The sequence below is a fragment of the Schistocerca piceifrons genome, chromosome 3 (assembly GCF_021461385.2).
Source record: "Schistocerca piceifrons isolate TAMUIC-IGC-003096 chromosome 3, iqSchPice1.1, whole genome shotgun sequence".
Taxonomy (NCBI): Eukaryota; Metazoa; Arthropoda; class Insecta; order Orthoptera; family Acrididae; genus Schistocerca; species Schistocerca piceifrons.
The window spans coordinates 268,458,603-268,471,677 of record NC_060140.1 but is presented as its reverse complement, the minus strand read 5'-3'; the positions used below and the strand labels follow the sequence as shown (position 1 = coordinate 268,471,677).

The window sequence follows — 13,075 nt, the reverse complement described above, 5'->3', positions numbered from 1 at the left end:
GGTCAGAGGTATTTATGGCACTTTCTAGCCATTAATTATAGAAGGAGGAATAGAGGGCTGTTTAGTGCTGGAATGGGAACAGGGAAGGGGCTAGATGGGTAAGGACAATGACTAACGAATGTTGAAGCCAGGAGGATTGTGGGAACATATATATTGCAGGGAGGGTTCAACTTGTGCAATTCAGAAAAGCTGGTGTTGGAGGGAAGTATCCAGATGGCACAGGCTGGGAAGCAGTAATTGAAATGAAGAACATCATGTTGGGTGGCGTGCTCAGCAACAGGGTGGTCCAGTGGTTTTTTGGCCACAGTTTGTCAGTTGCCATTTATGCGGAAGACAGCTTGTTGGTTGTCATGCCCATGTATAATGCAGCACATTGGTTGCGGTTTCGCTTGTAGATCACGTGACTGGTTTCGCAGGTAACCCTGCCTTTGATGGGATAGGTGATATTTGTGACAGGACTGAAAGGTGGTAGTGGGAGGATGTATGGGGCAGGTCTTGCATCAAGGTCTATTAAAGGAATATGAGCCATTAGGTAAAGGATTGGGAGAAAGGGTTGTGTGGAGATGGATAAGGATGTGTGTGTGTGTGTGTGGGGGGGGGGGGGGTGGCAGGAGAATGTGGGTGTTTGAAACTAAAGAATTGGTAAAACATGGAAAAAATTGCTATTGCTATAGGGTATACAAATAAACAACACATTACAGCAAAAAATTCTCAATTACTGCAGGGAACACTTGTTGAGACTAGGAGTGTGCCACAAGGAAACCTTTCAACATAGATTGGAAGATTTAAATGAGTTGTACAATGATGAGTGAAAATGCTACTGCAGTACTGTCACTGAGTGATGAATGAATTCAGTGGTATCTTGAATGAATTAGAATAGTTCAAGTCATTAAACTACCATTTACTGGGTTGTTTTTTCTGTGGTGGTTGTTTACAGTCATTGTGCATGAGAAGTTGTAAACTTCATGCCCTTTACTTGTGTCAATTTTGGCTGTGTCAGTTTTTTTATTACATTGCTTTATCTCACTAGTTGTAATTTTTTTATTGTAATCCTGCTTGCAACTTGGTCACAGATTGTATTTATTTATTGTAGAAACTGGAATCGGTCTTGGAGCAGGCGCCAGATGTTTTAGCAGAAGATGAACCAGATTCAGATGAAGAGTTGATGCGAAAACCAAAGGTTGTTGCCTTTGACAGACATGGAGAAGATTACCTAGATAGTTCAGGAAAGTATGTTTCTTCCTTCTTTGTGTGTTTTACTAAGTCTTTCATATCACATTCTCTCTATAATTGTGCGAATGTTCAGGTATTTATTGTTTCATTATGAAAGGCTTCTTCCAGACTGCAGGGAAAATATTACGGTAAGGAATGTAAATTATTGATGCTGTTGTATATTGACAACAGTTCTTCTGTTACTGAGAAAGGAAATGACAAACTATCAACTATTGTCCCCTACATGAAGTTTGTTGTACAACATTACACAGTTCAGGAACCACAAAATTTATGAAAACAGGACTTGCTGATATTGCTTAGTGTAGACAGTTTATTGTTACATAATCATTGTATCTCATGAAAAGTTGTTAATAAGCTTTGGACCATTTATGGAAGTTATTCTATGGAAGATGTATGCCATTGGCTCTGACACAAATAACCTACACTGTTTTCTGTCTTTTGCTTCTGAAAGCTGCTTTCAGTATATCTTGACCATTTAGATTGTTTTTCTTACCTTGTTTTACTTGCTTGGAAAATGCATAGCACATGGTGCTACTGTGCTGTGTAGATAACAAAATGTTTAATAGCTCATTAGAACCTATGTATTTGACTTCAGTTTGGTATTATACATATTTGATAGGCATTTGTCTGTTAGCTCATTAAAATCCTTCTGGTTGACTGTCAAGTCACCTTATAAAATACTTAAATACCATTCTTTGGCCTGAGAAAGGCTGCTGATCAATTTATTCTAGTATTTTATAAGATAGTACACAAGATGGATTTTAATGAGATTGACACCAGCTGTAGAAGCCTACGTGTTTACATATGCTAATAAATAAAGTGAAGCAGCCAGAAGGGGAGGATACTCTCTCACAATGGTCTTTCAGGGTAGCTCTGAACTGCAATTCATTGCTGAACACATAGTACGGCACCATTCATGAGCAGTTCATGCTTTCAGGTCAGGACACCATTCCAAATGCAGTTGTTTGCGTTGTAGTGTTAATGGCAGCCTATGCGTTGGACAGAAATTCCCTAGTCCAACTGCTGCTGGAATCTGACCAATAGTGCAGGATGATAGAGAATGTTGCAGGAAGTCCTTTATTTGTTCTCGGATGATAGATGCAGATGTGAAGGGGTTACAATGTGCTTGGTGCACAATGCAGTTATCCTCCCTTGTGGTGGACGCACGTGGTCACCTGGAATCTTGAAGACAAGTATGCCTGCCTTCATGTCCCTGTGTGGTCCAAAATAGGGCCACTGTCAAATCTGAATCCCTCACAAATCTGGATATTGCTTGATTTGACCAGCTAGTCACAATGAGGCACCTGACCATGTCTTCTGGATCTTCACTTTCTTTCTTCCAGACTGTGTGTGTGTGTGTGTGTGTGTGTGTGTGTGTGTGTGTGTGTGTGTGTGTGTGTGTGTCGGCCCAATTTTTTTTATGCTTTTGTTCATCATTTGTAAAAGTAAGTAACTGAGCAAAGTGGAGTAGTGGTTGGCACACTGGACTCACATTCGGGAGAGTGGCAGTTCAAATCCCCATCCAGCCATCCCAATTTAGGTTTTTCGTTATTTCCCTAAATCACACCAGGCAAATGCCACGGATGGTTCCCTTGAAAGGGCATGGCAGATTTTCTTCCCTATCCTCGAAACATACCAAGCCTATGCTCTGTCTTTAATGACCTGGATGTTGATGGGACATTAATCCTTGATCTTCCTGTGTTTTAAAAGGAAATGAATTTGTTTTAAGGATATCATAGGTCTTGTTTAATACCTTGACTTATTGTGTACTTTAATTGGCTGGCCATGTGCGCTATATAGAAGTGTTGTAATCATTAATAAAATATGTGTATTGGAGAGCTTCTCTACTAATGGCTATTATTGTTATGAAATAAATCTTGCCCATAGCTACATTCTATAAATCTCAAACGAGAGGTTTGTAATTTGTTGCATATTTTGTATAGCCAGTCCTGGAACACCACAAAAATGGTCAGCTTCCTCCAGTGGGAGAAATTGCAGGAAAAACTTAGTCTTTAAATTCTAGGAATATGTCATCCAGTCTCTCATATACATTTTGCATAATTACCACAATGGTGCAGCTGAATAAATTTAGGCTTGATGGTTATATTAGTATCTTCCCAGATAGCCAGGTGCAGTCAAGCAAGCAGTTTTCCGTACCTGCCTAGTTAAATACTGGGCTGGGTTCCACATCCTGCCTCAGATACACATTGTACAAACACTTTGGAAAATGATGTCATGTTGTCTATGCTATTACACAAGACACAGACAGAAGGGGTACACTGATTCCTGCTTGGGGAAGTGGGCTGCAGGTAGCCAGCAAGGCTTTGAGATGTCTTTGGGATTGGTGACCCAATTTTAATAATACCTGTATACGGGTATGCCTGGTTTTCTGTGAAATTGGGTGGATAAGGAGGAAGGAAGGTTACATAAGTAAAAACTTGCAAAAAAAAGAGAAAAATGCAGTAGGATTATCCAGAGTTGTTCTCCAGTAGTGGTCTTATAGATATCTAACAACTACTCAACAGGAAAAATAAATTCATTAGAATATTCATGGTTTCAAGTAATTGTTTTAAAAAGTCATAAGTTTTTTTAGTATTTGCATAAAGATATTGAATGTTGTAGGGATAAGGGCTCATTAGTTACTCTTTACAAGCAGTTTATAAAGAGAACTGACACAATCATATTTAATGTGGAAAATTGATGAAATTGTGTTTATGGATTCTGTTTTTGTCATACACACATTTCCCAATGGAAATCCTTTTACTTCATACGGACTAAAAATGTATTCAGCCTAATACTAGATACCAAGAATTAAGTCTTTGAGAAATGATGCCCTCCCTGCTATTGCACATTTTGTACAACAACGAACTGGGATTCTTACAGACATCATAGCATGTCTACTCACTTACGGACATGGACTTGTTTTGAAGCAACAATGGCCTCCATTCATTGAATATGAGACAGATGTTCAACCTTAATGTTGTGAGCTCATCGTTAACTACTGTTCAATGAAAGTGTGCATAACTTACTCAGCAACATACTTTTACAAGAGTTGCAGGCTGTTACTGACAAGCCTCAGGCTTCAAATGTAATTTCAAGCCTTTTCTCCTGAGAATCTCTTTCTACCTCCATCAGAAATAATTTATACCCAACTACACACTCTCTCTCTCTCTCTCTCTCTCTCTCTCTCTCTCTCTCTCTCTCCTCTCTCTCTCTCTCTCTCTCTCCCCGTCCCTCCCTCCTCCTCCATCCCTCCCCCCCTCCTCTCTCGCCCTCTCCTCCTCCTCCTCCCTCCTCTCTCTGTCTTTAGAAGCATTATTATGTATATGGGAAGAACAGATTGCTATTCTCCACAGGCAGGCACAGTGGGGGGGGGGGGGGGGGGGGGGGGAGCTTTCAAAGTCCTTCTGAAGTAGAAAACACACATACATTCACACAAGTACAATTCACACACACATGGCTACTGTCTCCAGGTGCTGTGATGACCTGACTGTGGTGGCGTCATGACATGAAGAACATTTGAAGTGGGTAGTGGGGATAGAGAGAAGGCATGGAGTGGGCAAGATGAGGTATAGCAAGGTATGGGTGAGGGAAGATGCTGTGCTGCCTATGGGAGTGTGCAGGAACATAGATCTGATAGGTGTAATGTCAGAAGATTCTGCTTTGAGGCGGGGGGGGGGGGGGGGTGGAGGTGGGGAAGTGGAAAAGACTAGTAGGTGTGCTGGTGGGATTTGTAGCACTGGAGTGGGAGCAGTGAAAGGGTTGGTAGGTGGAGGACAGTGATGAGAAAGTTGGGGGGGGGGGGGTACAAAGAATATGTTGTAGGGAGAATTCCCACCTGTACACTTCAGAAAAGCTGGGTGTTGACAGGAAGACTCCAGACAGTGCAGGATGTGAAACAGTCATTAAAGAGAAGCACATTGTGTTGGATAGTATGTTCAACAACTGGGTGCTTCAGCTGTTTCTTTGCCACAGTTTGGTGGTGGCCATTCACACAGACACACAGCTTGTTAGTTGTCATGTTCACATACTGGATGATCAATCGTTAACGCAACTGCTTTCACAGTATGCGGCCAGCTGGTGAGGCCGGCTGCTGTACCGATGGCCTGGGTGACAAGAGGCCCATAGTAAATACGGTATAATGCGATTTGTCGCGTCACGTGTTTCTACCATACATAACATAAACAATTAAAAACAAAAGTAAATTATTCACTTATATTAAGCAAGGAGATCTGGATGTTTTCCTGACACATGCTTAGGAAATTGCTCATTACACTCTGCAGTACCCTCTGAGAAATGGCAACAATTTCTTTACAAATGTAGTTTTAAGTTCATCTAAAGTGTGTGGATTTGATTTGTACACTTCCTCTTTTAATGCCTCCCAGAGATAAAAATTGTAGGGGGTTAAATTAGGAGATGAGGAGGCCATACGTTGTTAGTGATAACTCTGTCTTAAAACATGTCACCAATTTTCTGTAATGAGAAGTTGGCTGTATGTGCTGTTGTAGAGTCCTGCTGAAAGCTCATGAAAGCATTTTCTTTCTCAGTTAATTGCCCAAAAAAAGGCCGCAAAATGTTTTCCACATCTCTCTCACTGTTAATTGTTTCCAGGAAAGAAAAAAAATAGGACCATTATTCTCTCACTGCTAATAGTGCACCACACTCAAATTTTCTTAACATGCACAGGTGTCACTTGTATTATACTAGGCTGTTCAGAATCCCAGTAACTGTTATTTTGCGAATTAACATATCCACTTAGATGGAACCATGATTCATCTGAAAACAAATTTAGGGTGAGGGTCAGTTTCTCCGTCATGCATGTTTTTCAATGTCCATTCACAAAACTACAACCTTTTTGCAGCATCACCTGGTGTAAGTTTTTGCACTGTCGTTATTTTATAGGACTTCAACTTCAATAACTTTGCCATCATTTTAACAGAGCCATAGGAAATTCCCACTTGCTGAAAAAATGTCAAACTGATTTTCTAGATCTTTCCAGACCATGCCCAGTGTCATCCAGAGTTTGTTCTGTAAGTAGTTTAAGTATTTCTCTATATTTTCTATCAAAAACACTTGGTGTTTCATGAAATGTATTTATCAGTTGATGAAGCAAACTCCCATTCGGAACTTCAACATCAGGAAATTCCTCTTGAAACAATGTCCTTACTGCACGTGCTGATTCTGTAGGCACGTATGAATCATACAGGAATACTCTTTGGTGAATAGAGTACTTGTATTTCATCGCTTCACTTGAAACAGTTTCACTAAGTACACTGTATTGCGTTGCGTAATGAACACATGCTACCTGCACAAACAGAGGCCTTGCAACAGAGGGGAGATATTCTCCCAGCCATGCTGCCACTGGCTGGCTGCCAGGCAGTTGCATTAAAGATGGATCACCCTGTAGAAAGTGGCACAGTAGTTGCAGGAAGTTGGTAGATTACGTAGCTGCTTTCATAGGTGGTCCTGCCATTGATGGGGTTGGAGATGCCTGTGGCACCTGGAGTTGGTGGTAGTGGGACAATGCATGGGACACATCTTGCAGCCATGAGGCAAGGAGTTGGAAGTAGGGTTGGAGTAGAGAAGAACAAGGATATTGTGTAGGTCTCTTATGCGGCAGAATACCATTGTGTAATGGATGGGGATTATAGTGGAGAAGATATTCCTGAAATCAGGACACAACAAGAGGTAGCTGAAACCCTGGTGAAGAAATTGTTTCACTTGCTCCAGTCATAGGTGATATTGAGTCACAAGAGGAGAGCTCCTTTGTAACTGGACAGTGGGTGTGTAGGTGGTGATAGGTGACTGGAGAGACAAGGCAGGGGAGATCTGTTTCTGGACAATGGTGGGAGGGTAATCTTGGTCTGTGAGGGTCTCAGTGAGACACTTCACATATTTGGAGAGAGACTGCTTGTCGCTGCAGACTGTTTGCCACGTGGGTGGCAAGGGCATGTGGAAGATACTTCTTGGTGTGGAGTGGGTAGCAGCTATCAAAGTGAAGGTATTGTTGGTGGTTTGTAGGTTTGATGTGGATGGAGATGCTAATATAGCCGTCCTTAAGGCAACGGTCAACTCTGAGGAAGGTGGTTGTTGGGTTTCAGTACAGCGTATTAAGATGTCATCAGTAAATCTGATGAGTGGTTTGGGATTCTGGGTAGCTAAGAGGGATTCCTCTTGATGACTCAAGATTAGGTTGGCATAGGGTGGTAAGATGCTGGTGCCCATTGCTCTATAATGGATTTCTTTGCAGGTGAGAAGTAGCTGTGGGTGATGATACAGTTGATGATAGTTGTAGGTTTGGTGTCAGTCAGGCATTGGGAAAGGTACTGTTCAGTAGTGGCAGAGCCATGGATGTTGGGGATGTTAGTTTAGAAGGAGGTGGTATCGGCAGTGATTAGCAGAACACTGGATGATAAAGGAACGTGAACTGTGGAGACCTGGTAAAGGTTAGATTGTGTGGTTTATATAGGAGGGTATGTTATGGGTAATAAGCTGAAGGTGTTGCTTCATGAGAGCAGACCACAGAACCTACACAGTATCCCTGTCCATCCTTTCTCCAACCCTATGTCTCATGGCTCATATTCCTGTAGTAGACCTAGATGCAAGACATGCCCCCTACATCCTCACAGTACTACTTAATCCAGTTGTGTCGCAGACACCTCCTACCCCATCAAAGGCAAGGCCACCTGTGAAAGCAGCCATTTGATGTACCAACTAATTTGCAACCATTGTGCCACTTTCTACATGGGCATGACAAGTAACAATCTGTCTGTCGACATGAATGGCCTCTGCCAAACAGCAGACAAGAGACGGCCGTACTATCCAGTTGCTGATCATGCTGCCCAACATGAAATGAATCACTTCACAGCTTACAACATCTGAGTTCTTCTTACCAACACCAACTTTTCTGAATCATGCAGGTCAGAACTCTTGCTACAACATCCTGTAATCGTAGTGGCCTCAACCTTTGCTAGTCCCTGTTCTCCACCGACCTGTCCTCTTCCCTGCTCCCACTCCAGCTCTAAACATAACCCCTCTATCCTGCTATCACACCTACCAGTCTACTACAGACAGCAAAGCATCGTCTCCCACCTGTACCCTGCTATTCCTAACCCTCCTCACCCTGTGCCTTCTCCTCATGCCCACTACTCACTCCAGCAGATTCTTGCTCACATCGGATGCAGTCGGGCCCCAGCGCTTGGGAGACAGCAGCCATGTGTGTGTTTTATGCTTTAAAAGAAGGAATTTGTCCAGAAGCTGAAATATTTTAGCAATTTTTTCATTGTTCCTGTCTATGGCTGGCCTCTTGTATGAGGTTAGTATCAATCTTTACTTTGAATAACATTGTTGTTACTCTGTCCTGGACTTTACATTGTTTGATTTAGCCTAATGATTTTCCTTCAGTCATACAACTCAGTGCTATTATCCTTTGTTGCTATTCTCTTATGCATTATTTTACTCATTGTGTCTCCTGTTCTCTCTCTTTTTTCCTATGTTTATTGTCACTTTCTGAACCACACGTCCTGAGTTCTGAGCCACCCTGTACCACCAGTCTAGTCTGCACACAAGACATGGCTATGTGACGGTGCCCATTATAAGTGAAACATCTTGTGTGTCACATTCTTCCCGCCGATATAATTACTCCTGGACCATCAAATTGATCACACTACCTTCTTTCACCTTGTGTGTTTTTGCATGTTTTTCTGTACCTTCCTGTGTCACACGTACTTGGTTGAACCTCATACCTAACCAATGTTGCCCTCCCTCCCTCCCAGTCCCACTTTTCCCATACTCTGGCACACATATACTGACCGTACATAATCTGGTTACAACGTCTGTCCCCTCTTTTTACACATATCCACTCACTGTCCTGAAGCCCTCAATTATTTTCTTGTGAATTTAAAATTGAGAGAGCGACGGCTCTTTGGGACATCCTGTTTACCGTAAGCCCACTCACAGTGATTTGTACTTGCTCTCCTCAAGTTGCCATCACCCATCCCTGACCATGAGTATGCTTAAAACCCTTGTACACAGGGTCCATACAGTGTTGGATGCAGATAATTCACCTAAAGAACTTGCACATTTAAGGACAGTGTTCAGAGACAATGGATACCCGATCCGGCAAATTGACAGGGCATTCTCAGCTAAAACTGAGAACCGGGAATTGGATAAAGAGGAAAACGCACCAGCAAAGTCCCTAGTTTTTCTTCCCTTTGTTGGAAATATTTCCGTCAAAAAAGCAAGAATTCTTAATAATTTTCAGGTGAAAGTGATTTTCCACCCACCTTCTAAGAATTCAGGCCTGCTGGAATCGGTGAAGGATAATTTGGTATTGCGGAAGGCAGGAATTTACAAAATACGAGGCGTGTTTTTTAAGTAAGGTCCGTTTGAACATAAGTACACAATGAAAGGTTATTTCAAAAAAGTAAATTTATTTTCAGAAAGTACATACTTCACTCTATTTTTCGACATAGTTGCCAATTTTGTTGAAACACATATCATACCTCTCAACGAGTTTTAAAATACCCTCTTCATAAAAACTTGCTGCCTGCTCCAATAACCAAGAGTTCACTGCGATTTTCACATCGTCGTCGTCATTGTAACGGTTGGCACTGAAGTGTTGTTTGAGGTGGAGGAATGGATGGTAATCACTCGGCACAAGATCAGGACTGTAGGGTGGGTGGTCTAAAACTTTGCAGCCAAAACTGTCCACTAAATCGCGGGTCTGACCTGTAATGTGAGACTTTGCATTGTCATGGAGAAGGACAATTCTCTTTGTCAGCATGCTGTGTCTTTTGTTTTGAATTGCTCTGTGTAGCTTTCTCAGGGTTTGGCAGTATGCTTCTGCATTGATAGTGGTTCCTCGTTGCATGAAGTCAATCAACAAAACACTATGCCTATCCCAAAACACCGACGCCATGATTTTGCGCTGGGACAGCCTTCACCTTTAGAGGAGTGTGTGTGTCTCTCCATTCTATGCTCTGTTGCTTCGATTCGGGTGTGTTATGCAAAACCATGTTTCGTCTCCAGTTACGATCTGACTCAAGAAGCTGTCACCTTCTTCACGATAATGATTCAAGAACTTCATCGCACACTCAAATCCTTGGTTTTTGTGGTCCTCTGTCAGGAGTTTCGGGACCCAATGGGAGCACAGTTTCCTAAACATTAGGTGTTCAGAAACAATGTTGTAAAACACTGATCTAGACACGTTAGGAAATTCGTTTGAGAGACCTGTTATTGTGAAGCGCCTGTTCTCACGAATGCTCGCTTCAACTGGAGCCATCAAATCATCTGTAATCAAAGAAGGGCAACCGGAGCGGACCTCATCATAGACGTTGTCACGGCCATCTTTGAATTCTTGTACCCACTTACGCACTTTGCTTTCACTCATAACAGTATCACCGTACACTTTGCAAATCTGTCGATGAATTTCTGCAGCAGACAGGTTCCTTGCTGACAAAAACCGTATCACTGAGTGAACCTCACATGCAGTGGCTGAGTTGATAGTCTTAAACATTTGAAAGCACAGAACAGAACCATACAGGTTAGCTACAGAGCTGAAACTGAGCAGAGTTGTTCCTGAGGCATGTCGGTACACAACGCACGTGCTTGTTGCAGTATGCATGCGAACTACCTGTGTCTACAACAAAACGGACCTTTTTTACATGCCTCATACATTGCCTGTGAGGTATGACCTGTGTACAACAAACAACACACAGAGTGGAAGAACATTGCACAGACATAAACATTGCATTCGCCTCCTGCAACCCAGCAAGCCTGCAGTTGCGGAACATTGTATTTCCATCGAACATTCAATGAAGTATGGCAAAACATTAATTTTGCCCACAGCAACATCTTTTTGGGACTCCATTATATCCATTGAAATATGCATCATGGAAAATCTAATGAATCGGGACAGCAGCTACCAGCTGGATAATGCGAGGAATCTTGTCATCTCCAAGATTTGCTCCAGACAAAGATGCCAGAATACTCTGATAACTGCAGCGAGCGACAATGCCGAAGACGGCTGATCCTTGCAGGGAGCTGCCAACGGACGGTGTAGTTCTTCTGTCACTGTGACTCTGATGCATGTGTGGCAATACTATCAGCGCACTCTATAAGGTGGAGCAGAGAATGTCTTCGTCAGTCTTCAGTGGCTCACTTGAAGATGACTGGTAGGTGTTCAGTTGAGATGTCGTGGAATGAAGTTTACGATGACCGGCTGCAATCTTGAAGTCTCTTCGAACAATTATTTTCTTTTTATTCACTTTTCTCTTTTATATCATTGTGTTTTTACATAAATTTTAATTTGTTTTCGTCTTTCACTATAAGCCTTATTTGCTCATGTTTCACCTTTTTTTTTGCTATACTTCTTTCTCTTTGTGATTTTACTCACATATTTTTAGGTATTTTTTTATTTTTTATCTTTCACTTTGGATCCTTTCACCTTTTGTTTGCACCAATACAGAAAAGTTTCCCTATTCCTAGCCAGAAACCAGTTCCACATATTGTTCTTGCATTGTTGCCTAACTTGTGGAGCCCCCCACCCCCCGCTCCCCCTCCGCTCCTTTCCCATTTGTCCTGAACATGGAATTACCCATTTTCGGCTGCAACTCCTCCTTCCAAAGTGACTATATCTGTCCAAATTCTGTTTGTCCATAACCCTCTCCAAACTAGTCTTGCAAAACCATACAAATCAAGTCCAGACCTCCTTGCAGTACCTCCTCTCCATCTGTAAAATTCCCGTGCTCTACAATCCCAAATTCTTATATCCTATCATGCAGATTGAAACTCTTCTCTTCCAGGAGCTCAAGCAGCATTCACAATGCCATCTTAAAAAACTCTCCAGCCTGTTCACAGCGTACTCCGTTGTGAGACCTCCACTATCCACCATCTCTGCAAGAGCCTCCATCAAACTTCCCTTGCACCCCATCATAGCTGCCAAACTGTACCTCGTTGACTACATTTTCCTACCACCATAAAGAATCCAGAACCTAAACAGACCCAAAATATATCGCGAACCTATTTTCCAAAAGTCTCAGCCCCACAGAAATATCAGTGCTTCCCAAGGCTTTACCTTTTGCCCCTCTCCAAAATCCAATCATGGTGGGGTTGTTAAGGACTTTCTCTCTTTCCTGTGGTCCCTGGGGAGGAAATACCCTACTGATAAAACTTAATCAAAAACCATTATTGAATCCAGCCTGACTGAGTTCACTCCTCCAACCAACCATGATCCAATCCCACTACCACCAATTCAACACTGTTAACTTACCAGAAGCTTGTAACCTTGAGTCTTGCCTGACTGTCATTCTGAAAATCCCTGCACATGGAAGCAAAACTTACATATGCAGAATCCACCACCTAAAGACAAACCTCTACATTATAAATTGTAGTTGCCAACAGAGACTCCACCATTATGGCTATGGACCACAGTGATTTCCAGCAGCTGTTGGATGTGTCCACCTACAAACCCTGACACAGTGACTAAATTCCAGAAACCTGGCAGGATCTCCTGTCTGTCCTCAGATCCTTAGGTCCATTCCAGAACCTCGCCACTGAGTCTCTCTCTCTCTTCACCCTACCACTCTTAGGATTCTGACCTTCTAAATGCTTCCTAAAGTCCATAAACCAAACCATCCAGGACACCCCATTGTGGCTGTTTACAGTGCCCTCACAGAGAGAATCTCTGCTCTCTTGGCTAACACCTTCCGCATATTGCTCGTAACCTAGTCTCCTATATAAAAGACACCCACTGACTCTCCAAAGTTTCTGTTCCATTACCACTCGTCACCCTGGTAGTCACTATTGATGCTATCTCCCTCTACACTAACATCCCCAATGC

At 42.4% G+C, this 13,075-nt stretch overlaps 1 protein-coding gene across 1 annotated transcript in view; it reads left to right on the top strand.

Annotated features, from left to right (window-relative positions):
* LOC124789356 (pre-rRNA 2'-O-ribose RNA methyltransferase FTSJ3) overlaps window positions 1–13,075 on the top strand; it is a 108,779-nt gene that overhangs the window by 43,883 nt on the left and 51,821 nt on the right. Inside the window, exon 7 of the mRNA XM_047256683.1 lies at window positions 1,094–1,230. Coding sequence (XP_047112639.1) covers window positions 1,094–1,230 — 137 coding nt within the window. The remainder of the gene's footprint in view (window positions 1–1,093; window positions 1,231–13,075) is intronic.